The 26414-nt window shown below is 45.3% G+C and overlaps 1 protein-coding gene across 1 annotated transcript in view; it reads left to right on the top strand.

The window, feature by feature from the left end:
- The window catches only part of LOC106561454 (guanine nucleotide exchange factor subunit RIC1), a 76260-nt gene that overhangs the window by 41973 nt on the left and 7873 nt on the right, over positions 1–26414 (top strand). The window contains exons 3-21 of the mRNA XM_014125432.2: positions 6449–6528; positions 14790–14897; positions 16994–17136; positions 17590–17726; positions 18037–18128; positions 18835–18923; positions 19420–19564; positions 19840–20050; positions 20181–20411; positions 20584–20622; positions 20828–21028; positions 21268–21428; positions 21726–21864; positions 22338–22445; positions 24055–24183; positions 24394–24558; positions 24800–25090; positions 25263–25406; positions 25616–25774. Coding sequence (XP_013980907.2) covers positions 6449–6528; positions 14790–14897; positions 16994–17136; positions 17590–17726; positions 18037–18128; positions 18835–18923; positions 19420–19564; positions 19840–20050; positions 20181–20411; positions 20584–20622; positions 20828–21028; positions 21268–21428; positions 21726–21864; positions 22338–22445; positions 24055–24183; positions 24394–24558; positions 24800–25090; positions 25263–25406; positions 25616–25774 — 2772 coding nt within the window. The remainder of the gene's footprint in view (positions 1–6448; positions 6529–14789; positions 14898–16993; positions 17137–17589; positions 17727–18036; positions 18129–18834; positions 18924–19419; positions 19565–19839; positions 20051–20180; positions 20412–20583; positions 20623–20827; positions 21029–21267; positions 21429–21725; positions 21865–22337; positions 22446–24054; positions 24184–24393; positions 24559–24799; positions 25091–25262; positions 25407–25615; positions 25775–26414) is intronic.

The following is a 26414-nucleotide window of genomic DNA, read 5'->3' as shown; positions in this document are numbered from 1 at the left end:
ATAACAAGCTCAAGCTCTTTGATAGACGAGTTTATTGAGAGAGCTCATTTTGGCTCCCAATAAGCAGTAAGACTGACAGTTAAATAAATGAATGAACACATTGAACGTTCTTACAAGGTGCCAACAATCAGTTGTGTGTTTTAATGAAATGTGTAAATGCAACAAAGTGAAAAAATATATATATATATATATATTTTACATATATCAATTTATTTTCCACAGTAATTTTTTTTTTATTATTTTTTTTTTTTTATAACTTTTTTTGGTTTGTTGCCTAGTTAGATTGCGTCGGTGCAGTCGGTTTAGTTTCACACAGTCCACCATGTCTCAGCTCAGCTGCAGTGTTGGCTGGTTAGCTCAGATGGTGCTGAAATATCTGCACTGCGTTTTCAATCTGAGGAAATGGTTATCATCATAACTAGGCCATCTGATGAGACTGAGGAGCCTGCTGTGAGCATTCACGCTATATTTATATACTCCCCCTTTTGAATGTGATGAAGTGCTTTTCTTAAGTAATAACTAACTGGAAGTGTTGGGCCTGCTTTTCTGTGTGCAGAATATTTATCTGACGAGGAGTCGCAGTTAAAGGTTTGAGTGTGCATGTGCAAGTTGGAGTCTATCCACTTACTCCAATGTAGGTAATGAAATGTAAATTGTTTTCTATGGCAACGACTCTCTTTTCAACAGAGTTTTTAATAGATGTTTACTCTTCCATCTCCTCTCCTGTAGGACTAATAAACTCAGCAAAAAAAGAAACGTCCTCTCACTGTCAACTGCGTTTATTTTCAGCAAACTGTGTAGATATTTTTATGAACATAACACGATTCAACAACGGAGACAAAGTGAACAAGTTCCACAGACATGTGACTAACATAAATTGAATGTGTCCCTGAACAAAGGGGGGGTCAAAATCAAAAGTAAGTCAGTATCTGGTGTGGCCACCAGCTGCATTAAGTACTGCAGTGCATCTCCTCCTCATGGACTGCACCAGATTTGCCAGTTCTTGCTGTGAGATGTTACCCCACTCTTCCACCAAGGCACCTGCAAGTTCCCATTTCTGGGGGGAATGGCCCTAGCCCTCACCCTCCGATCCAACAGACGTGCTCAATGGGATTGAGATCCGGGCTCTTCGCTGGCCATGGCAGAACACTGACATTCCTGTCTTGCAGGAAATCAAGCACAGAACAAGCAGTATGGCTGGTGGCATTGTCATGTCAGGATGAGCCTGCAGGAAGGGTACCACATGAGGGAGGAGGATGTCTTCCCTGTAGTGCACAGCGTTGAGATTGCCTGCAATGACAACAAGCTCAGTCCGATGATGCTGTGACACACCGCCCCAGACCATGACGGACTCTCCACCTCCAAATCGATCCCGCTCCAGAGTACAGGCCTCGGTGTAGCGCTCATTCCTTCGACGATAAACGCGAATCCGACCATCACCCCTGGTGAGACAAAACCACGACTCGTCAGTGAAGAGCGATTTTTGCCAGTCCGGTCTGGTCCAGCGACGGTGGGTTTGTGCCCATAGGCGACGTTGTTGCCGGTGATGTCTGGTGAGGACCTGCCTTACAACAGGCCTACAAGCCCTCACTCCAGCCTCTCTGTCTATTGCGGACAGCCTGAGCACTGATGAAGGGATTGTACTTTCCTGGTGTAACTCGGGCAGTTGTTGTTGCCATCCTGTACCTGTCCCGCAGGTGTGATGTTCGGATGTACCGATCCTGTGCAGGTGTTGTTACACTGGGTCTGCCACTGCGAGGACTATCAGCTGTCCGTCCTGTCTACCTGTAGTGCTGTCTTAGGCGTCTCACTGTAAGGACATTGCAATTTATTGCCCTGGCCACATCTGCAGTCCTCATGCCTCCTTGCAGCATGCCTAAGGCACGTTCACGCAGATGAGCAGGGACCCATCTTTCTTTTGGTGTTTTTCAGAGTCAGTAGAAAGGCCTCTTTTTAGTGTCCTAAGATTTCATAACTGTGACCTTAATTGCCTACCGTCTGTAAGCTGTTAGTGTCTTAACAGGTGCATGTTCATTAATTGTTCACGGTTCATTGAACAAGCTTGTGTGTTTAAACCCTTTACGATGAAGATCTGTGAAGTTATTTGGATTTTTACGAATTATCTTTTAAGGACAGGGTCCTGAAAAAGGGCCGTTTTCTTCTTTTTTGCTGAGTTTACATATTCAATCCGAGATATAAAAATGAACCGTTCAGAACTCCATGTTCTAGAAGTGTCAACATATTAAAAAAAAAACGTCTGATAGGATAGCCTACATGTAGCTAGAGTAAGTCTGAATGTCGGGCCCTTTTTGCCTGCTTTCCTGTCACCCAGGCAACCACATCCATCCCTGCGGTTTAGCTCATCATGAATGTTTCTTGAAGGTGGTCCCTTAACTGTATAGATTTAATTTAACCACCGCTCTATATCCAACACAGTCCTTTTCCCTGCCCTGCTATGTTCTCATAAATAAATGGTCCTCTTCAATGGTCATGTGGAGTCCGACAGATCAACTTGGCAAGGAGATGTTTGGCTTGGCGCTTCACACACTCACTCTCATCGTTTTCATCATTTTCATATGCAAAATCATTCCTACGTAATATCCATGAAGTAATGTCCCAGCCAAGTTTTTAGCGTCTGTATTTAGACTGCGTGTCATCATGCAGCAGGAGCCTACAGGCTCTGTAGGGTTGGGGTCAATTCCATTTCAATTCCAGTCAGAAAGCAAACCCAATTCCACATGTTCCTAATTGAAAAGTATGGAATTTCAGTGTATGGAATTGACCACCAACCCTGCTATAGAGTGACAGAGTAGAAGCGACTGCCACTAACATAATACCGTTTTAACACTAAAGAGCAGAGCCAAACCAAGCCGAGAGGCACGGCTTGGAACGTCCAACAAATATTAATGCCAGCGTAGTATGGTTCAGGTTTGCGCAATAGTGTTAAGAGTGAGTCTATCACTAGCAGGCTTGATTCTGCTCCCATCCAGACCTCGCTGCCAGCCAGCTGTCACTCACTGAGGCAGCATGTATTCTTCCCTCATCAGCACAGAGTCGCAGGGTGAACTCTGAGAAAGTTCAGACACACTGCTCTTCCGAAAATATGTCCCGTCTTACTTTGCATGTCCAAAAGTATGTGGACACCTGCTCGTCAAACATATCATTCCAAAATCATGGGCATTCATATGTAGTTGGTCTCCCTTTTGCTGCTATAACAGCCCTCCACTCTCTGGGAAGGCTTTCCACATGTTGGAACATTTGCTGCGGGGACTTGCTTCCATTCAGCCACGAGCATTAGTGAGGTCGTGTACCGATGTTGGGTGATTAGGCCTGGCTCGCAGTCAATGTTACAATTAATCTCAAAGGTGTTCGATGGGGTTGAGGTCAGGGCTCTGTGAAGGCCAGTCAAGTTCTTCCACACCGATCTCGACAAACCATTTCTGTATGGTCCACTCTTTGTGCACGGGAGCATTGTCATACTGGAAAGGTCCATCCCCAAACTGTTGCCACAAAGTTGGGAGCACAGAGTCGTCTAGAATGTCATTGTATGATGTAGCATTAAGATTTCCCTTCACTGGAACTAAAGGGCCTGAACCATGAAAAACTCCCCAGAGCATTATTCCTCTTCCACCAAACTTGACAGTTGGCATTATGCATTAGGGCAGGTAGCGTTCTCCTGGCATCTGTCAAACCCAGATTCGTCCGTCGGACTGCCAGATGTTGAAGCTTGATTCATCACTCCAGAGAATGCGTTTCCACTGCTCCGGAGTCCAATGGCGGCGAGCTTTACAGCATACCAGCCAACGCTTAGCATTGCACATGGTGATCTTAGGCTTGTGTGTGGCTGCTCGGCCATGGAAACATCAGCACAACAGTTCTTGTGCTGATGTTGCTTCCAGAGGCAATTTAGAACTCGCTAGTAAGTGTTGCAACAATTTTTACGTTCTTCATCACTTGGCGGTCCTGTTCTGTGAGCTTGTGTGGCCTACCACTTCGCGGCTGAGCCTTTGTTGCTCCTATACTTTTCCACTTCATAATATGAGCATTTACAGTTGACCGGGGCCTCTCTAGCAGGGCAAAAATTTGACTAACTTGAAAGGTGAGAAGGTTGAAAGGTGGCTTCCTAGGACGGTGCCACATTGAATTCACTGAGCTCTTCAGTAAGGCTATTCTACTGACAATGCTTGTCTATGGAGATTTCATGGCTGTGGTCAATTTATATACACCTGTCAGCAACGGGTGTGGCTGAAATAGCCAAATCCACTCATTTTAAGGGATGTGCACATACTTTTGGCCATGTAGTGTGTAGCTATCTCTTTCTCTCTCTTCTATACTTTCTCTCGCGCTCTCCTTTCTCCAGCCCAGACTCTATTTTCAGTCTCTTATTGCTCTGCTCTCTGAGTAATGCTTGGCTTTGTTTCTGCCGCACACCAGATCAAAGCTGCATGGACTCTGGCTGTGTTTGTTGTCCTTGACAGTTCTTTTCTTCTCAACAGTTATTTTTCAGAAGAATTTCTCTAGCTTTTCTTTCATAACAGCTTTGCCTCTGGCATTGCTAGTGTCACTAAATCACTTACTCCCACCAGGCTTTTACTGAAATGTCATGTTTAGTTATGGAACTAGCTTAGCTTCCTGAGTTTTACTTCCTCCCCCACATCTCCATGGAGACCTCTGTGTAATTGTATGGTTCTGTTGCTCTTTGGGTTATTCTTTATTGGATGCTGCTTCGTCTGGTCCCAGATCTGTGTTGTCCTGCCGACAGTCGTAACAATGATGACTATAGGAGTTGGCAAAATGGCACGAACAGATCTGAGACCAAGCTAGATACTCCCTAGTCTAAGTTAAGCTGTTTTTGGCCATGGGAAAAAAAAATACAGAATTCCTCCGAGTTGTTTTTGTCAAATGTATACACGGAAAAGCTTCAGCAAGACTAACATTAGACCGATTTGGTATCTGTATGCTGCTGTGGTAAGCTGTACATGAAATATGGCCCTTCATTTAGATCATAAATAGTATTTATTTTTTATTTAGTCATAAACAGCTGTTCCTTTTCAGTTCTAGAGGTTGACACATTGACTGACCGACAGTCTGTGATATGAGGGTTGGATTGAAGCGTTGTTTGTTTTTTAAAGAGTAGGCCCAGACCATGTGTCTGCTACTCCAGCCTTAATGACTATAACAGAGCCCAGTTTGGCTACAGATCTCTTTCTTTCTCTCTCTCTTCCTCTCTCTGGTTTTATAGTACTCTAGCCTACTTATTGCTCCAGCTGGTGTTGCCTGTGGGGAATGAGTCAAATTTCTCACCTCGTTATATTTCGTTAGTGCGTGGCACTCCTTTTGGTTGCCACACTGTGTGGAAATGTCGGGGTACTCCAAGTATCCTTTGACTGTTTGGGGTTACTTGAGGTTAGGCTACAACGTTAGTTCAGTGAGTGCTGTGCACTGCGAAACCACGCAAATGATATGCCGTTCACTGACTGACTATCACGTGTCGCTGAAGTCTCAGGCTTCAGGCTCAAGTTTACTGTGAGCGTCTTTGAACTTGTGATATGCAAATAAAGTTGATGTTCAACAGGAAAGTCAGGAACTGGCCAACTGTTAACATGAAGTTAAAAGTGTGTGCATTTAGGCTAGTATAGGCATATCTCTATTTACTGTGCCCCTTGATGCCCCGACGCTTGTAGAAAAACTCCCCTTTATTCTAGGTAAAACTTTCTCTAGCCTGAAGTATTCTCCTGTCTCGACTGCCCTTGCAAGGCCAGACGGGCTGAAAAGGAGCGTTCTCTCTCCTAACTGATAATAATGACACGTCTGAACAGTAGTGGCTGGGGATGGAGAGATATGCTCTCTGTATACAGCAGGCTGGATGTAATAACACACCAAACCACAGTCGCTCTCTGATGGATCAGAGTTGATCTCAAGCATGACCAAGGCCACACCTTACTCATGAATAATGTGTATCTCTCTCTCTCTCTCTCTCTCTCTCTCTCTCTCTCTCTCTCCTCTCCTCTCCTCTTCTCTCCTCTTCTCTCCTCTCCTCTCCTCTCCTCTCCTCTCCTCTCCTCTCCTCTCCTCTCCTCTCCTCTCCTCTCCTCTCCTCTCCTCTCCTCTCCTCTCCTCTCTCTCTCCTCTCCTCTCCTCTTCTCTCCTCTTCTCTCCTCTTCTCTCCTCTTCTCTCCTCTTCTCTCCTCTTCTCTCCTCTCTCTCTCCTCTTCTCTCCTCTTCTCTCCTCTTCTCTCCTCTTCTCTCCTCTTCTCTCCTCTTCTCTTCTCTTCTCTTCTCTTCTCTTCTCTCTCTCTCTCTCTTCTCTTCTCTCTCTCTCTTCTCTCCTCTCTCTCTCCTCTCCTCTCTCTCTCCTCTCTCTCTCCTCTCTCTCTCCTCTTCTCTTCTCTTCTCTCTCTCTTCTCTTCTCTCCTCTCTCTCTCTCTCTTCTCTTCTCTCTCTGCAGGCTGCCAATGGCTACATCCTCATGTTTGACGTGGTGGGAGGAGGAGAGGACAAGTATCTTTATGAGCCAGTCTATCCCAAGTGAGTACTCAACTCTTTCCTTCCTGTTCTCTCCACCCACTTCCATCTCTTCCCCCCCCAGAGTCAAATGTTGAAGTTCAAAGTACAACAACAAAGGTCAACTGCAGCAGGCAAAGGACCTGCTGGGGAAGGAAGGGGTTAAATGTGGATGTTCAAAGCTAGCAACAAAGACCACCAATGCTCAGTCACTCATAGCTTAGGACAAACCCCACTGTGTGTCTACACATGGCATGTTATCACAATTCATTTACCAGTAGGTCTGAGCAATAGGCTGTAGTTTAGGACTGGACTAGAGTTCAAAGTTAGCCACAAAGGTCAGTGTTGTGCTCTAGCAGGCAATGCTCAGTCACTCAGTGTTAAACACAAACCCAACTGTGTGTGCTGTCTACACAATGTAATAATGAGTATACCAGTCAGTGGGCCTGAAGAAAAGGCTGTAGTTCAGGACATCATTGCATATCGAAGGCCTTGGTAAATGTCAGGACTAATTAGATTAACAATTAATGCTGTGGATGACTGTACAGTGTGTTCTTCACCAGTCATATGCTCCCACTGTTATAACACAGGGCACAGGGATGTGTGCATGGGTGTGTCATCACCACAGCCAGGTCTCTCAGTGAGGGACCACTCTGAGCTCCACAGGGAGCCCAGTCGTTTAAATTGATGGCCTATTTTATACAGAGATATTGGCACCGTAGGCAATGAAACCAATCATAGCCCTCCTTTTACTTGTATTATTGCACATCCTGCAAATCACCAGCAGAGGGAGTCCATTTTGAATCCATTTTCACATTCACTCTGTTGGTAATGCTTACAAATTGGATCATAACTCAAAACGTAGCAGAGATCCCACTCTGGAACTTTGATGTGTGTGTGTGTGTGTGTGTGTGTGTGTGTGTGTGTGTGTGTGTGTGCAGTTTATATACATGCATAAGGGCGGCAGGTAGCCCAGTGTTTGAGGTTGGGCCATCTGTCGATGTACCCTTGAGCAAGGCACTTAACCCTAATTGCTCCTGTAAGTTGCTTTGGATAAAAGAGTCTAAATGACTAAAATGTCAATGTACACACACACAGTATATACAGTGCATTCGGAAAGTATTCAGACCGCTTGTTTTTTCCCTCATTTTGTTACATTACAGCCTTATTCTAAAATGTATGAAATGATTTTTTTCCCCCTCATCAATCTACACACAATACCACATAATAGACAAACTAAAAACAGGTTTTTAGAAAAAACAGAAATACCTTATTTACATAAGTATTCAGACCCTTTGCTATGAGACTCAAAATTGAGGTCAGGTGCATCCTGTTTCCATTGATCATCCTTGAGATGTTTCTACAACTTGATTGGAGTCCCCCTGTGGAAAATTCAATTGATTGGACATGATTTGGAAAGGCACACACCTCTATTTAAGGTCCCACAGTTGACAGGGCATGCAGAGAAAAAGCCAAACCATGTGGTTGAAAGAATTGTCTTGAGACATGATTGTGTCGAGGCACAGAGCTGGGGAAGAGTACCAAAACATTTCTGCAGCATTGAAGGTCCCCAAGAACACATTAGCTTCCATTAGCAAGATGGCACCTGACGGAGATGGTCGCCTTGCTTCGAGTCCTTAGAAACTATGCAGTATTTTTTTTGTGAATTTTTTTTTTTTTAAATGTCTTTCTTACATTGTTACCCCAGAAAAAGTGTTATTACATACAGTCGGGAAGAACTATTGGAAATAAGAGCGACGTCAACTTACCAACATTACGACCAGGAATACGACTTTCCCGAAGCGGATACTTTGTTCGGACCACCACCCAGGACAGTGGATCTAATCCCAGAAGCCGACCCAAAACAACGTTGCCGCAGAAGAGGCAGACTGAGTGGCCTCCTGGTCAGGCTCCGTAGGCGTGCCCACCGCTTCCCAGTATACTACTCGCCAAGGTCCAGTCTCTTAACAACAAGGTAGACAAAATTAGAGCAAGGGTTGCCTTCCAGAGAGACATCAGAGATTGTAACATTTTCTGTTTCACAGAAACATGGCTCTCTTGGGATATGTTGTTGGAGTCGGCCCAGCCACCGGGCTTCTTCATACGTCGTGCAAACAGAGATAAACACCTCTGGGAAGAATGGCGGGGGTATACGTTTTATGATTAACGACTCATGGTGTAATCATAACATACAGGAACTCGAAGTTATTCTGCTCACCCGACCTAGAATTCCTTACAATCAAATGCCGGCCATATTATCTCACACGTGAATTCTCGTCAATTATCGTCACAGCTGTGTATAAACCCCCTCAAGCAGACACCACGACGGCCCTCATGGAACTGCACTGGACTCTATGTAAACTGGAAACCATATGAGGCTGCATTTATTGTAGCTGGGGATTTTAACAAAGCAAATTTGAGAACAAGGATACCTAAATTCTATTAACATATTGATTGCGATCACTGCTACTCTAACTTCAGCAATCCTTACAAGGCCCTCCCTTGCCCTCCCTTCAGCAAATCCGACCACGACTCCATCTTGCTCCTACCATCTTATAGGCAGAAACTCAAACAGGATGTACCTGTGACTAGAACATTCAACGCTGGTCTGACCAATCGGAATCCATGCTTCAGGATTGTTTTGATCACGCAGACTGGGAAATGTTCCGGGCAGCCTGAGAACAACATCGATCTATAGGCTGACTTGGTGAGTGAGTTTGAGGAAGTGCTTTGGAGATGTTGTACCCACTGTGACTATTAAAACCTACCCTAACCAGAAACCGTGGATGGATGGCAGCATTTGCGCAAAACTGAAAGCGCAAACCACCGCATTAAGGACTGGGGATATGGCCGAATATAAACAGTGTAGTTATTCCCTCCACAAGGCAAACAAACAAGCGAAATACAGGGACAAAGTGGAGTCGCAATTCAACGGCTCAAACACTAGACTTAAGTGGCAGGGTCTACTGGAAATCACGGGCTACAAAAAGAAGACCGGCCACGTCATGGACACCGACATCTTGCTTCCAGACAAAATAAACACCTTTGTCCTGCTTTGAGGATAATACAGTGCCACCATCGCGGCCCACTAACAAGGACTGTTGTTCACTGACTACAACTTAACATTCAACACCATAGTTCCATCCAAGCTCATCATTAAGCTGGAGGCCCTGGGTCCCAACCCCACCCTGTGTGATTTGGGTCCTGTACTTTGACTGGCCGCCCCCAGGTGGTGAAGGTAGGAAACATCTCCGCTGACCCTCAACACTGGGGCCCCACAAGGGTGCGTGCTCAGCCCCCTCCTGTACTCCCTGTTCACCCATGACTGCGTGGCCATGCACACCTCCAACTCAGTCATCAACTTTGCAGATGACCCAACAGTAGTGGGCTTCAATACCAACAACGAGGCAGCCTACACGGAGGAGGTGAGGGCTCTCTGAGTGTAGTGTCAGGAAAACAACCTCTCACTCAATGTCAACAAAACAAAGGAGATCGTGGACTTCAGGAAACAGCAGAGGGAGCACCCCCCCTATCTACATCGAAGGGACAGTAGTGAAGGTGTAAAGTTTCAAGTACCTCGGCGTACACATCAGACAAACTGAAATGGGCCACCCACACAGACAGTGTGGTGAATAAGGCGCAACAGCGCCTCTTCAACCTCAGGAGGCCGAAGAAATTTGACTTCTCACCTAAAACCTTCACAAACATTTACAGATGCACAGTTGAGAGCATCTTGCCGGGCTGTATCACTGCCTGGTTCTGCACCGCCCTCAACTGCAAGGCTGTCCAGCGGTCTGCCCAACGCATCACCGGGGGCAAACTACCTGCCCTTCAAGACACTGTTGTCATTGACTATCATTAAATGTGAAGACTGTATATTATCAAATCAATTCTCTGTGTAATTTTAATTGCGCGATCAAACTAATCCTGTAACTTTAACTAGGAAGTCAGGGCACCATGGGAACATGTTTATAGAGTTTTTTTAATTTCACGAATATAACTCATCTTATCAAAACAGCCGTGTATTAATGAATTTTACCTCATCAGTCTCATTACTGGATGTCGCAAACCCTTGGATATCTTAACGAACCCTAGCATAGAATCATGAATCAGCGATATACAAATTGTCTATTTATTTATTAACTAACTTAATTAATCACAGAATTACGTACACACAAATTGGTCATACATTGGTTACTACATGATACAAAGAAAAAGTTCCTAGTGGACGAAACCGATATGACGGCTTGGTAGACAAAGGAAAGGGGGTGGGGTCCACTCGAGCGGGAAACTCATAGAGGATAACTACACTCATTGCTAATACTTTGAACATGAACAACTGCTCATTCGAAAAGAAATTCCAATTGACATATTTACGCGTCTGCCTTTTGTTGTCCCTCTCTGCGATTGCCGGTCCTTCTGCTGGATAGTCAGTCGACAGAGAACCTCTGGTTTGTCCACCAGAGATCAAAGTTGTAGGTTGTTAGAATGGTTACTTCAGAGTACCATTCGGAAATGTTCTTAGATTGGATGCGTTTATCAGACTAAAGTATTTAAACAGCTGCAGTCTGAATAATTGTTCTTTAGTTTGTAGATTTATTCGCCATTTCAACGTGGGAATGCTCTCCACGTTCTCTGGTCTTGTCCTTTGATAGAGTTGTAGTTCTTAACCATTTCAACATGTAGCGTCAGCTCCATGTTTTCTAGTCTTAACCATTCGAGACGTCTGGCTTACCGTGAGTCTCTTTGGCACAGTTGCCAACAGTTTCAACATGTAGCTACCGCTTCATGTTTTCTGATCTAATGTAAATTTAGTTGGAAGTGATTTTATACTCTGGTGAAGAAGGGGCGGTTCTATGATGCCTAATGTGATGTCAGGGCTCACGGGGGTGTAGCCACTGACTAGTTAAAACGTTATATGTAAACAAGTATCTTGTTGAGAAGGCCAACATCACATCTTCTCACAAATAGTTTCATATTCAATCATATATTTTACACAACCATCAGATGCAAATCCCATAATTGAGAAGTGTATACAGACGAAGAAACAGTAATGTGTGTCTCCTGTCCTTCATGAGGTCACCAAATGAAACAAACTCGACATGACTGTTTCTTGATTTCCCACCGACCGGTTCCACATTCTCAAAAATATAAATATTGTTTAATTCTCAAATAATTTTGGGAATGTAGGCGTTTGTGGGATCAGCCTCTTTGTTCCACTGTGAAATCCTCTCTCCTCTTACTGCATGTCCAAAGGGGGAGAGGGTCTCCTCCAAGAATTTACGACCTGTCGTTAAGTAATAAGACTGTGCAGGGGGGGCTGCTAATGATCCTCACCCAAAAAGGGCACGTTGTGACAGCACCCGATGTCACAGGGAGGCCAAAAAGATCATCAAGGACATCAACCACCCGAGTCACTGCCTGTTCACCCCACTACCATCCAGAAGGCGAGGTCAGTACAGGTTAATCAAAGCTGGGACCGCGAGACTGAAAAACAGCTTCTATCTCAAGGCCATCAGACTGCTAAACACCAATCAATAACTCAGAGAGGCTGCTGCCTACAGAGACTCATCACTGGCCACTTTAATACATGGATCACTAGTCACTTTAAACAATGCCACTTTAATAATGTTAACATATCTTACATTACTCATCTCATATGTATATAATGTACCTTATACCATCTATTGCACCTTGCCTACGCCGCTCGGCCATCGCTCATCCATATATTTATATGTACATATTCTCATTCCATCCCTTTAGATTTGTGTGTAGCAGGTAGTAGTTGGGGAATTGTTACATATTACTGCACTGTCGGAACTAGAAGCGCAAGCATTTCGCTACACTCACATTAACATCTGCTAACCATGTGTATGTGACCAATAAAATTGGATTTGGATTTGATTTGACCCTTAAATGGAACAAGTTTGGAACAACCAAGACTCTTTGTGGAGCTGGCCGCCCGGCCAAACTGAGCAATCGGGGGAGAAGGGCCTTGGTCAGGGAGATAACCAAGAACCCGATGGTCACTCTGACAGAGCTCCACAGTTCCTCTGTGGAGATGGGAGAACCTTCCAAAAGGACAACCATCTCTGCAGCACTCAACCAATCAGGCCTTTATGGTAGAATAGCCAGACGGAAGCCACTCCTCAGTAAAAGGCACATGACAGCCAGCTTGGAGTTTGCTGAAGGACTCTCAGACCATTAAACAAAAATTGTCTGGTCTGATGAAACAAAGATTGAAATCTTTGGCCTGGATGCCAAGCATCACATCTGGAGGAAACCTTGCACCAGCCCTACAGTGAAGCATGGTGGTGGCAGCATCATGCTGTGGGGATGTTTTTCAGCGGCAGGGACTGGGAGACTAGTCAGTATCGAGGAAAAGATGAACGGAGCAAAGTACAGAGATCCTTGATGAAAACCTGCTCCAGAGCGAAGGTTCACCTTCCAACAGGAAAACGACCCTAAGCACACAGCCGAGACAAATCAGGAGTGGCTTTGGGACAAGTCTCTGAATGTCCTTGAGTGACCCAGGCATAGCCCAGACAGTAACCCAATCGAACATCTCTGGAGAGGCCTGAAAATAGCTGTGCAGAAATGCTCCCTATCCAACCTGACAGAGCTTGGGAGGATCTGCAGAGAAGAATGGGAGAAACTCCCCAAATACAGGTGTGCCAAGCTTGTAGCGTAATACCCAAGACTCAAGGCTGTAATCGCTGCCAAAGGTGCTTCAGCTAAGTCATGAGTAAAAGGTCTGAATACTTACGTAAATGTGATATTTCCATTTTCTTTTTTACTAGCAAAAATTTCAATAATTGTTTTTGCTTCGTCATTATGGGGTATTATGTGTAGATTGATGAGGGAAAAATAATTTAATCAATTTTAGAAATAGGCTGTAACATAACAAAATGTGTAAAAAGTCAAGGGGTCTAAATACTTCCCGAATGCGCTGTATATAAACACTTACCCAAATCAAAAATAGTTTAAAAATGTTCATGTTTTATATTTTCAACTATTCATTTTTTTTAAATATATGAAATCAGTACTACTCTTATTACAGTGCAAGTGGTAAAGCTTCATATAACACCAATTTTTGCTTTGTAGTGCCTACAGATGAAACATTATGGAGTCTTAACCCTCCTGTTGTGTTCGTTTAATGTTCATTCTGTGTTCCCGGTCCAAAATGACCGCCCCTTATAGCTGGTTATAAATACATAATAATCCATATATTATCACCTAATATATGGACCTGAGCTCATACAACTCATTGTTGAGTAAATAAAGCATAATGTATGGATTATTTGGACTAACAAATACTCAGATGAAACATATTGTGCTATTTATCACAGACTACTTTGTGTCAAAGTTTAACAAGGACTCTCTCCTCCTCACCAGTGTCATGATCAAAAATATGGAGAAAAAATAAATAATCAAGATCCTCACATACAGTATATCATTTGGTCATTGTGCTGCCACAGAATGAGTTGTGCGCAAGGCCTTAAAAAAATCTTCATGTCCCAGAGCTGCTAGAAAAGCTCTATATATTATTGAAACAATGTTGTGATTGTTTGTGAGAATGCCAACAGGTGTGGTTCCCATGGAGGAAAGATTCTATTGGGGAAAAGTTTCCGTGGGGGTTGCCATGTAAGCCAAGAAGGGGAGTGAGGGGTGTGTGCTCAAACACACATGCATGTGGGGGTCTGGGAGAGGAAGTGTGTCCATCTGATGAATGGGCATGTGCTTGAATTCAATTTTCTACACTAATTGTAGTCTCACCCATTCATTTCTAATGACAGGTTATTTTTGACCGGGAACACCACAGGTGTACAAAAGTTAAATAAAACACCCAAAATGTAATAAATCATTAAAATGTATGTTGTGTGTTCAGATGCCCTGTGTGGACAAAGTCATGGAACCTTGTGACAATCCGATTAAATGAACTACGTTTTTCAGAGAGAGAACTTGTAAATAGGTCCAATTCGACCGGAACACAGCAGGAGTGTTAAAGGAGGACTGGGATACAATTTTGTTAAAATCACCAAAATCATGGTATTTTGTAGTTTTTTAGTTCTGGTGTCTTATGGAATCACTCTAGTCTGGAAGGATACACTAGACCTGTTCTCTGACTGCTGTTGTTAAACATCATTATTACCTAGATCCTAGAACGACGTTGACTAACCCAGGCTTTTTTGCCTTTTGATTTAGACTTGATAAGGTACTGTGAATTTGATCTTTGTGTGTGTGTGTGTGTGTGTGTGTGTGTGTGTGTGTGTGTGTGTGTTTAGAGGGAGTCCACGTGTCAAGGTCACCCCAGGTTATAAAGAAGAGCAGTGTGCTCCTGCTCTCAGCCTGGAGATGAAGAGACCCATAGATCTGGAGGCTCCCATCACCAGGTACTACAGTGTGTCTCTCACACACACACACACACACACACACACACACACACACACACACACACACACACACACACACGGTATACAAACCCCAACACACACGCTACACACACACACGGTATACAAACCCCAACACACACGCTATACACACACACACGGTATACAAACCCCGTATACAAACCCCAACACACACACACACACACACACACACACACACACACACACACACGGTACACACACACCCACACACACACACACACACACGTATACAAACCCCAACACACATGCTATACACACACACACACGGTATACAAACCCCAACACACACGCTATACACACACACACACGGTATACAAACCCCAACACACACGCTATACACACACACACACGGTATACAAACCCCAACACACACGCTATACACACACACACGGTATACAAACCCCAACACACACGCTATATACACACACACACGGTATACAAACCCCAACACACACGCTACACACACACACGGTATACAAACCCCAACACACACGCTACACACACACACGGTATACAAACCCCAACACACACGCTATACACACACACACACACACACACACACACACACACACACACACACGGTATACAAACCCCCGTATACAAACCCCAACACATGCACACAGTATACAAACCTAAACACGGAAACATGCATACATACATACATACATACATTACAAACATACATACATTACAAACATACATACATTACAAACATACATACATTACAAACATACATACATTACATACATACATACATACATACATACATACATACATACATACATACATTACAAACATACATACATTACATACATACATACATACAAACATACATACATACATACATACATTACAAACATACATACATTACAAACATACATACATACATATATTACAAACATACATACATACATACATTACAAAACATACATTACAAACATACATACATACATACATACATACATACATACATACATACTGGAACTCCTACTGGACACTGAAGTGTGTTTTAAGTATGCAAGTAAACAAAAATGTTGTTTTACATTCTGGACTGGTGCATGGTACGTACTTCAGCCACTGTGTAAATTTTGTGCTGAAGAGATTTCCTCTTCTTCCCAAACCAATTTGTCAATTTGACTGCGGCAAATTATTTAACTGCGTATGGCTTCGCACATTCTTCCTCTAGTCCCTGTGGACTTCAGTAGGACATTAAAGATCTATCATCCTTGCGTTTCCTTTGTGTGGGGGTGTGTCTCTGTCTGTGTGTGGGGGTGTGTCTCTGTCTGTGTGTGGGTGTGTATCTCTGTCTGTGTGTCTCTGTCTGTGTGTGGGGGTGTCTCTCTCTCTCTCTGTGTGTGTGTGCCCATCCTCCCAGTAGCCTGGCTTTAGAGCCGCATGCCTGGGGTGAACTGAGCAGAGCAGCTAAGCTCCAGTATTGTCCTTTTTGCTTGAGAAGGCCCATTCTCCAGAGAGTCCTGGTGGCTGTTGGCTCTAGAATGCCCCATTCTGCTCTGGAGAGATGAAGCCAAACCACAGTCAGATTACTGAGGCTAGGCTATCGGGTAGTCCTCAGTACTCACATACCATCTGAGTACACTGGGACCACACATTCCAGCCTGGTCCCTCTGCATCTCTCCAGGAGAATGACACTTATCTTTCTCTTCATCTGTCATCTTCTATTATCTGTCACTCTTCCTTTTATCCAACGTCTTCAATTTTCTGTCGCATACTCACTTGCTCTCTTCATGTTCTACTCATTTCTGTTGCGCGAGCCCTCTCCCTCTGAATTTGACAGTCGCTTTGTTACATACTCGCTCTCTCACCTCTTCTTTCTCTCACTATGTCTTTCTAGCTGCGCTTCAGGCATAACAATGAGCGGGAGCGTTTATTTGAAGGACTGCGTTAAGGGGTCTGAGTGACTGTAGGAGAGGTGCTGGGTGCTTCTGATCTGCTGCCGTAAATCATTGTTTCGAGGCCTTCCTCTCAGATCCTCTATGGGCTGCTTTAACATCCCCACCTCTCTCTCTCTCTCTCTCTCTCCCCCCTCCCTCCCCCAGTATTAAGTCTCTTCAGGAGGACTTGTTGGTGTCTACAGCTGATGGTTACCTCCACATCCTCCACTGGGACGGAGTCAGCAACGGCCGGAAGGCTATCAGTCTCTGCACCGTCCCCTTCTCCCTGGACCTTCAGTCAGCACGCGGTCAGTCACACTCACTGTATACCATCGTCTCCTCGCCACCCTCTTCCTACCTCGCCTACCAGTACCCACCCCACCCGATCCCTCTCAACTAACCTGAACCTCTACCCATGTGTACATTTTGCAGTTGTGCTCAATCTACACCGTCCTCTCCCCACTACATCTATACATGTTTACATAAAAACGCAGCCATAGAGATTGTATCTTAACTGGCAGCCCAATTCAGATCTTTTTTCCACTCATTGGTCTTTTCACCCATGCCGTCAAATCGTTGCATATCAGATCTTTTTCGGCGCTGATCTGATTGACCAATTGGCAACAAAAAAATAAAAGATCTGATTTGGGCTGCCTGTGTAAACGCAGCCTAAGTGTCGTCCCTACGTAGGCCTGAAGTCATGTATGTGCGTAGTGTTTCTGGATCGATGTGTTTCTTCATGCGTTTTATTGCTTGTGCAGGTGGTCCGTCCCTGGATCTGGAGGGGCTGTACGTCAGAGACATGGAGTACTGTGTGACTCTGGATGGCTTTGCTGTGGTGCTTGACGACGGGAGGCTGGGATTCATCAGTCCTGTAGCCAGCAGGTTTACTGCGGAAGTAAGAGAAAGAAGTCTGTGTGTGTGTGATTTGCTGTGGTGCTTGACGATTGGCAGGCTAGAATTCATAAGAACGGTGGGAGAAGTGTTGTGTCGGGGCGTGTGCGTTTTTTTGCTGCGGGTCGCACGCAACGCAGCCGTGTTCTGTAGGTCATGTTAAGCGTGACTGTCAAGGGTTGATGAAAAATGGGGGTGTGGGGGAAACAGGAAGTAAACGGTGGATGCGAGTGTTTGCCTGCGGGTGAGCGTCCGCGTGTGTGTGTCGGGAGTGAAGTACAGTGATCTATCGGACTGTCTCTTGTCTCCTCCAGCAGCTGCAGGGCGTCTGGGCAGCAGATGTAACAGACGGCACGTGTGTGGCGGTCAACAATAAGTACAGGCTGATGGCGTTCGGTTGTGCCAGGTACGTGTGTCCTGCCAACATCAGTACAGGCCTGTGTAGCCACTTCCTCTATGCTGTTTAACTGGAATGCTAATGACAAAATCAGGAGATCCATGGTCCCACTGTTCAGCCAGTCAGTTAAGCAGGAGGTGTGTGTGTGTGTGTGTGTGTGTGTGTGTGTGTGTGTGAGAACGCACACAAGCTGGCAGATTGCACAAACCGTGAGAACCGCTTGTCAAACACACACCAATCACAAAGACAGACAGCAGATTATTTTGCTCACACACTGGCCTGCAGTGATGAGTTCAGCAGAGAGACCCGGAGTTCAGCAGAGAGACCCGGAGTTCAGCAGAGAGATAATGAGTCAATCACTGGCTGTGGGATCTGCAACCTTTCTGTTCATTAAATACCTGCTCATTATTTCAGCGTTTTGTTTTTCATTTAGGAAACGTCGGCTAATTAATTGCTGGTACTCGGTATTAAACAAGATTGACATGAACTTGACTGCACAAGCGGCTGTTATGTGATATGCCTACTTCTGATGGGTCAGCATTATTAAGACATGTGTTGAATCCACTGACTGTGTTTGTGAATTTCAATTTGCTTTATTGGCGTTGGTACATATTGCCAAAGCACAATGTTACCTTAGAATGAAGAGAATGAATGAGTAATTATTAACATTTGTCTGTCTTTAATTTGTCTGTCTCTCTCTCTCTCTCTGTTCCAGTGGCTCAGTATTGGTGTACATGATTGACACCACTACAGGATCCATGCAGCTCTCCCACAAGCTGGAGCTCACCCCAAAACACTTCCCCGGTATGTCTGTCTCTGACTGACCACCAGCTCATTTAGTGTTGACAGATGAGAGAAAGTACACTTTTTATACAAACTAGTACACCCCGTCGGGTTTTAACACCGAATGATATCACATGATGTCTCTTTATGTGCTGGTTTTCGTTTTTGACTCGAAAGTGCAAGTGATTCTATGTAGTAGTTCCCCTCAACACATCAGCCATGCAGAACCATTGGTTTGTTTATGGTCCACTCCTTCCCCCTAGTGGTAGTTACATCACAGGGATGTTTATTTTACACGGTACTGTATTATCTCTGTTGTCAAACAAGTGCACTGTTCAACCAAATAAACCATACTACTGTAAAAGCAGAGTTGTGGTCACTTTCAATTCAGGAAGTAAACCATATTCCTATTCTAGTTTTCCTCATTTGAAATGAATTGACTGAATGGAATTGACTCGACTGTATCACTGAAAGGATTTCTGTCTGACCGGTGTCCGTATCGAATCTCCCTCCTCAGACGTGTGGAACAAGACGGGCGCGGTGACGCTGATCCGCTGGTCCCCCGACTACAGCGTTGCCATGGTGACCTGGGAGTGCGGCGGCCTGTCTTTGTGGAGCGTGTTCGGAGCGCACCTCATCTGTACGCTCGGGGAGGACTTTGCGTGAGTGACGAGACAACGATCTTCTTTATTCTTCCTCTGTTGGTCTTCGTTTTCCTCCTTCCCCTCAAGGTCTCCGCAGCCGTAGTACAGTTCACGTCGCTGTCGTCTTGTCAGCTACGCTCTATGATGCAGGCTGCCCTCTCATACAGTATAGATTTGAGCAGGCTTCATCCCGAATGGGACAACAACAAAAAAACGGTGCAAAACAGTATCTTTTTCTCCTTGCAATTGTGTTTCTTATAAACCCTTCTGTATGACTACGGTCTCAACCCCAGGTATCGGTCAGACGGCACTAAGAAGGATCCTATAAAGATCAGCTCTATGTGCTGGGGAGCGGAAGGCTACCACCTGTGGGTCATCACCAGTAAAGAGGAAGCGGAGCTTGTAGAGAACATGGAGGAGGCTCCACCTCCGACCCAGACCAAGCAGGCGGGAGTACTGCAGTTCCACTTCATCAAAAGCGCCCTCACCGTTAATCCCTGCACGGTGAGTTTATAGACAATGCACACATTCCTGACACCAACCAATTTTGCCTGCTGGGCACTTTCATGTAGAATACTGATATGTTGCAAACATATTGATTATTCGTTGATTCCCTGTTGTCTGTCCCTCCCAGAGTAACCAGGAGCAGGTTTTACTACATGGGGAAGACCGTCTGTACCTGACGTGTGGTGACCCCACCCAGGTCCCATCCAGCAGCTCAGATGGCCCTCACACCCCTCACCCCCATAACCTCGCCCATGGCCTGGAGGGCAGCCCCCTTCACCACCGCTCCGCCCCCTCACCCAACTCCATCTCTCAGGGACTCAGCACTTTACTGGGACACAAGCACTGGCACGTGGTCCAGGTACAAGCTCATAAACGTCTTCATTCATTTCCAATTCAAAAAGCGTTATTGTCCGTTAGCTGGCTATCTAATTCAAATGTTGCGTCGATATGTTGATGTGAAGCTTAACAAGTTAGAAATGATGTTTAGTATCCTGTCAGTCAAACTATCCTGTGTTTTTCCTCTGTCGTAGATTCACAGCACATACCTAGAGAGCAATTGGCCTATACGGGTGAGTCTGTGTGGGAAATACTTCTACGTCTGTCCTTAGGGATAAGTATTCAGTGTGTGTGTGTGTGGCTACATAAAACCATGTTAACCTGAGTTGTCAAATGAATGCAGTTTTTCCAGATACCCAATGTCGTCATGTGCACTTAGCCTGCTATATCTATAGCTTCTAATGCATGAGAGGTGTGTGTGTGTGTGTGTGTCTCCAGTTTGCAGCCATAGACACAGCAGGCCAGTGCATAGCGGTGGCAGGGAGACGTGGATTTGCACATTACGCCATGTCCTCCAGGAAATGGAAGCTGTTTGGGAACATCACTCAGGAGCAGAACATGACCGTGACCGGGGGGCTGGCCTGGTGGAATGACTTTGTCGTTGTTGCGTGTTACAATTTCATCGACCAGCAAGAAGAGGTAAGACGGCATAACACAGATGGCTAACGTTCAGGAACAATACTACTTTAAAAAACACATTTTACACCACCTTATTCTGAACATGTATGGGTCAAATTTGCATGGACAAATTGATTGAGAACGTGCGATTGTTTGCTCACGAGCTGACGAGCTCAGTTTAACTGGCCGATTTGATGGATTGACAAAGTGAACAGCTGTACTTTCTTTCCTCCTCCGTCGTTTCTCCCCTCCCGGTGTAGCTGCGTCTGTACCTCCGGTCGTCCAACCTGGACAATGCCTTCGCCTCCGTCGCCAAGCTGCACTCGGACACTCTGCTGCTCAATGTGTTCAGAGACCTGATCGTCCTGTTCAGAGCAGACTGCTCCATCTGCCTCTACAGCATCGAGAGGAGACACGACGGGTAGGGAGAGACCAACACGCTTAGGACAGGCACAGGCATGCACACCCACTCATACAACAAGAAAATAAACTCTCACATAACATTTATTAGCAGGCAGGATGAGACCGGTAGGGAAGATCACCTGACAGAGGTCTCGGATGATAATCAATAGTGTTGTGAAAAGAAATTCACATGAGAACTTTAGAAAAATCCAATAATACTTATCACCTGCCATTGGTTGGGGCTTTAACTGGGGGGGGGCTTTACAAAGGTCCTATCCAATCAATGCTATTAGTAGCATGTTGTCTTTCTCTGAAGGCCCAACCCGTCAGCCTGTGTTGAGCTGCTTCAGGAGGTGTCCATGTCCCGCTACATCCCCCATCCTGCCCTGGTGGTGTCCGTCACCCTCACCTCGGTACGCACAGAGACCGGCATCGCGCTCAAAGCCCCACAGCAGGTACTGCTTCAATACACACGTGAAATCCCATCAAAAGCCCGTCTCTTCAGACATCAGCGTGGCTCTTCCTACCACTGCCCTCCCTGCTCCTAGCGCTTTTCTTTCACCAGTGTTGATTTAGCAGAGGGGTCTCCGACCCCTGTTCCCGGAGAGCTACTGTCCTGTAGGTTTTCACTCCAACCCTAATCTATCACACCTGGATCTAATAATCAGCTGGTTGATAAGCTGAGTCAGGTTAGTTAGACCTGGGGTTGGAGCGAAGAAACCTACAGGAGGGTAGCTCTCCAGGAACAGGGGTTGGAAGAGCCCTGATTTAGCAGCTATTTTGAACAGAGTTTTAATTTGCGCTGGTTGTGATATGTCTTTTAAACCTACTTTAGTGAATGCACTGATTTGTGAATCACTCTGGATAAATGTCTGGTAAGTTGTTAAAATGTGAATAGTACTAATTTGTGTCTCTGTCGCTGTACTAGGCCTGTATGGCAGAGAGCATCATGCTGAACCTGGCTGGCCAACTCATCATGCTACAGAGAGACCGTTCTGGACCACAGGTACGAGAGAAGGAAGACCAGAAGAAACTGGTGAGTCACTCACACACACACACACACACACACACACACACACACACACACACACACACACAGTATCAGTCAAAAGTTTGGACACCTACTCATTCAAGGGTTTTTCTTTATTTTGACTATTTTCTGCATTGTAGAATAATAGTGAGTGCTATTAAACTATTAAATAACACATATGGAATCATGTAGTAACCAAAAAAGTGTTAAACAAATCAAAATATATTTGAGATTCTTCAAAGTAGCCACCCTTTGCCTTGATGACCGTTTTGCACACTCTTGGCATTCTCTCAACCAGCTTCATGAGGTAGTCACATGGAATGCATTTCAATTAACAGGTGTGCCTTGTTAATGGTTAATTTGTGGAATTTCTTTCCTTAATGCGTTTGAGCCAATCAGTTGTTGTGACAAGGTAGTGGTGGTATACAGAAGATAGCCCTATTTGGTAAAAGATCAAGTCCATATTATGGCAAGAACAGCTTAAATAAGCAAATAGAAACTACAGTCTGTTACTTTAAGACATGAAGGTCAGTCAATCAGGAACATTTCAAGAACTTTGAAAGTTTCTTCAAGTGCAGTCGCAAAAACCATGAAGCGCTATGATGAAACTGGCTCTCATGAGGACTGCCACAGGAAAGGAAAACCCAGTTACCCAGTTACCAGCCTAAATAAATGCTTCAGAGTTCAAGTAACAGACACATCTCAACATCAACTGTTCAGAGGAGACTGCATGAATCAGGCCTTCATGGTCGAATTGCTGTAAATAAACCACTACTCAAGGACACCAATAATAAGAAGAGACTTGCTTGGGCCAAGAAACAAGAGCAATGTACATTAGACCGGTGGGAATTTGTCCTTTGGTCTGATGAGTCCAAATATGAGATTTTTGGTTCCAACTGCCATATCTTTGTGAGACGCAGAGTAGGTGAACGGATGATCCCCGCATGTGTGGTTCCCACCGTGAAGCATGGAGGAGGTGGTGTGATAGTGTCACCAGCAAAGCACCATCTGTGAATTATTTAGAATTCAAGGAACACTTAACCAGCATGGCTACCACAGCATTCTGCAGCGATACGCCATCCCATCTGGTTTGCGCATAGTGGGACTATCATTTGATTTCAACAGGACAATGATCCAGCACACCTTCAGGCTGTGTAAGGGCTATTTGACCAAGAAGGAGAGTGATGGAGTGCTACATCAATTGACCTGGCCTCCACAATCACCTGACCTCAACCCAATTGAGATGGTTTGGGATGAGTTGGACTGAAAAAGTGAAGGAAAAGCAGCCAACATGTGCTCAGCATATGTGGGAACTCCTTCAAGACTGTTGGAAAAGCATTCCTCATGAAGCTGGTTGAGAGAATGCCAAGTGTGTGCAAAGCTGTTAAGGCAAACAGTGACTACTTTGAAGAATCTGAAATATAAAATATACTTTGATTTGTTTAACACATTTTTGGTTCCTACATGATTCCATATGTGTTATTTCATAGTTTTGTCTTTACTATTATTCTACAATGTAGAAAATCCCTTGAATGTGTCTAAACATTTGACTGCCGGCCGCAGTATGCACTGTGGTGCGTGTATGCTAACCCGGTGTGTCGCTCTCTGTTTCTAGCTGCCGTTCTGTCCTCCCGTGGTTCTGGCTCAGTGTGTAGAGAACGTGTGGACGACGTGTCGCAGTAACAAGAAGAAGCGCCACCTGCTGGAGGCTCTGTGGCTGTCCTGTGGCGAGGCCGGAATGAAGGTGTGGCTGCCACTTCTTTTTATTGAAATGAAACACTTGTTGTTGTTATTCAAATCTGCACATCCTTCAACAACAAAAAAACACATGTATGGTTACATTGAAAGGAATTTGAAGGGTTATGTATGTCGGTGTGTTTCATGATCTACTTGTTAGTTCCGAGCATATTATTCAATGCTGCAACGCGATTGTTTTAATTGTACCTTTCAAAAGGTGTGGCTGCCCCTGTTCCCGCGGGACCACCGTAAGCCCCACTCGTTCCTGTCCCGGCGCATCATGCTCCCCTTCCACATCAACATCTACCCCCTGGCCGTGCTGTTTGAAGACGCACTGGTGCTGGGGGCATCTAATGAGACCGTGCTCTACGACGGCCTGCAGGTACTGTAGTAGGAGTATTATAGTTATTACAGTAATAGTATTATCTGGTGCTGAGGGTTGGCAACGAGAACCTGATCTCCGACGGCCTGCAAGTAAGGGAGGGGGGGCTGATATCGAATCCTAGACACCATCTCTTGACGTTGTGCCAAGGCTCTTAACGCCTACAAACTGCTCTTGCGCTCTACAACTTTACAAATCACTGTCTCTGTGCGAATAAAGTAATCATCGTGTTCTTCTGCAGGGTCCCAGAGAGGGCCGGGAGCCTCTTGAGGTGATGTTCCCTTACTGCACGGTGGAGAGGACCTCCCAGATCTACCTCCACCACATCCTGCGCCAGCTACTAGTGCGTAACCTGGGAGAGCAGGCCCTGCTCCTGGCCCAGTCTTGCGCAGCGCTCCCCTACTTCCCCCACGTCATGGAGCTCATGGTCCACGTGGTGCTGGAGGAGGAGGCCACCTCCCGGGAGCCCATCCCCGACCCGCTGCTGCCCACCGTGGCCAAGTTCATCACCGAGTTCCCCCTGTTCCTCCAGGTAAGAGAGCGATGTTGATGGAGGAGTAGTTAATGAACGAAACCTAGGCTGTGTGTGAAATGGCATCCTAGCCGGGATTTTTAATGCATGTGTTGTCGTTCTCGGCTGAGGCAACGCTTATGTTTTTTCAACTGAATTAATTCATTTATTCATTCATGTTTTCTTCCTCCAGACCATCGTGCACTGCGCCAGGAAGACGGAGTACGCCCTGTGGAACTACCTGTTTGCTGCCGTGGGAAACCCCAAGGATCTGTTTGAGGAATGTCTGATGGCTCAGGACCTGGACACAGCAGCATCCTATCTCATCATACTGCAGGTATCTACATATACTCCCCTATCTCATGGTACTGTAAGATTTCTATCCCGTAAGCCAGAGGCACATTATTTAGTAATGTGACTGGTATCAGGTATGGAGCTAGGGTGAGGGTTGGGGCTCCGGTTAGGATTGGAGCTACTGTATTGTGAGGGTTGGATCCAGGGTATGTGGTAAATGTTTTGTAATGATAATGTAACTGTGTTGTCTAGAACATGGAGGTTCCAGCGGTGAGCAGGCAGCACGCTACACTGCTCTTCAACACGGCTCTGGAGCAGGGCAAGTGGGACCTCTGTCGTCACATGATCCGATTCCTCAAGGCCATTGGCTCTGGGGAGATGGAGACCCCGCCTCCAACACCAACCACTCAGGTATCAGAGAGAACTAATTCAAACTCGCTACTTCTGCTCTGTCTTCTGTCTCTTTCTCGCGCTCTCTTACCTCTCCTTTTCTAGCTTTCTGTGAGTCAGAGGGCTTCTTTGGAATTATGGTCGAGCTAAATCTCTAAGCGGCTAGACTAATCTATGGGGATGTCTAAGAATACTGTATAACGACTGCTATTAAGGCTACTGCCTCACATCCACCTCTCTCTATTTAAACAATAAGGCCCGACGGGGGTGTGATATATGGCCAGTATACCACGGCTAAGGGCTGTTCTTAGGCACTACGCAATGCGGCTAAGGCCTGGATACAGCGCTTAGCCGTGGTTTATGGGCCATATACCACAAACCCCCGAGGTGCCTTGTTGCTATTATGAACTGGTTACCAATGTAATTAGACCAGTACATTTATAAAAAAATAAAAAATGTTGGTATGGTATATGATCTGGTATACCATGGCCTTCAGCATTCAGGGCTCGAACCACCCGGTTTATAATTGGATATAAACTGGCTATACTGTATATTTGTCTTTTGCGTATTCGCCTGCTGTTTCAGTGGCTTACTGGGTGAGTTTTCCCTCCTGATTATGAGCACATTGTTCGAAAAGTAGATTGGAATTTGAAGGCTTTCC

The sequence above is a fragment of the Salmo salar genome, chromosome ssa01 (assembly GCF_905237065.1).
Source record: "Salmo salar chromosome ssa01, Ssal_v3.1, whole genome shotgun sequence".
NCBI classification, from domain to species: Eukaryota; Metazoa; Chordata; class Actinopteri; order Salmoniformes; family Salmonidae; genus Salmo; species Salmo salar.
This window is presented reverse-complemented; position numbering and strand designations above follow the sequence as displayed.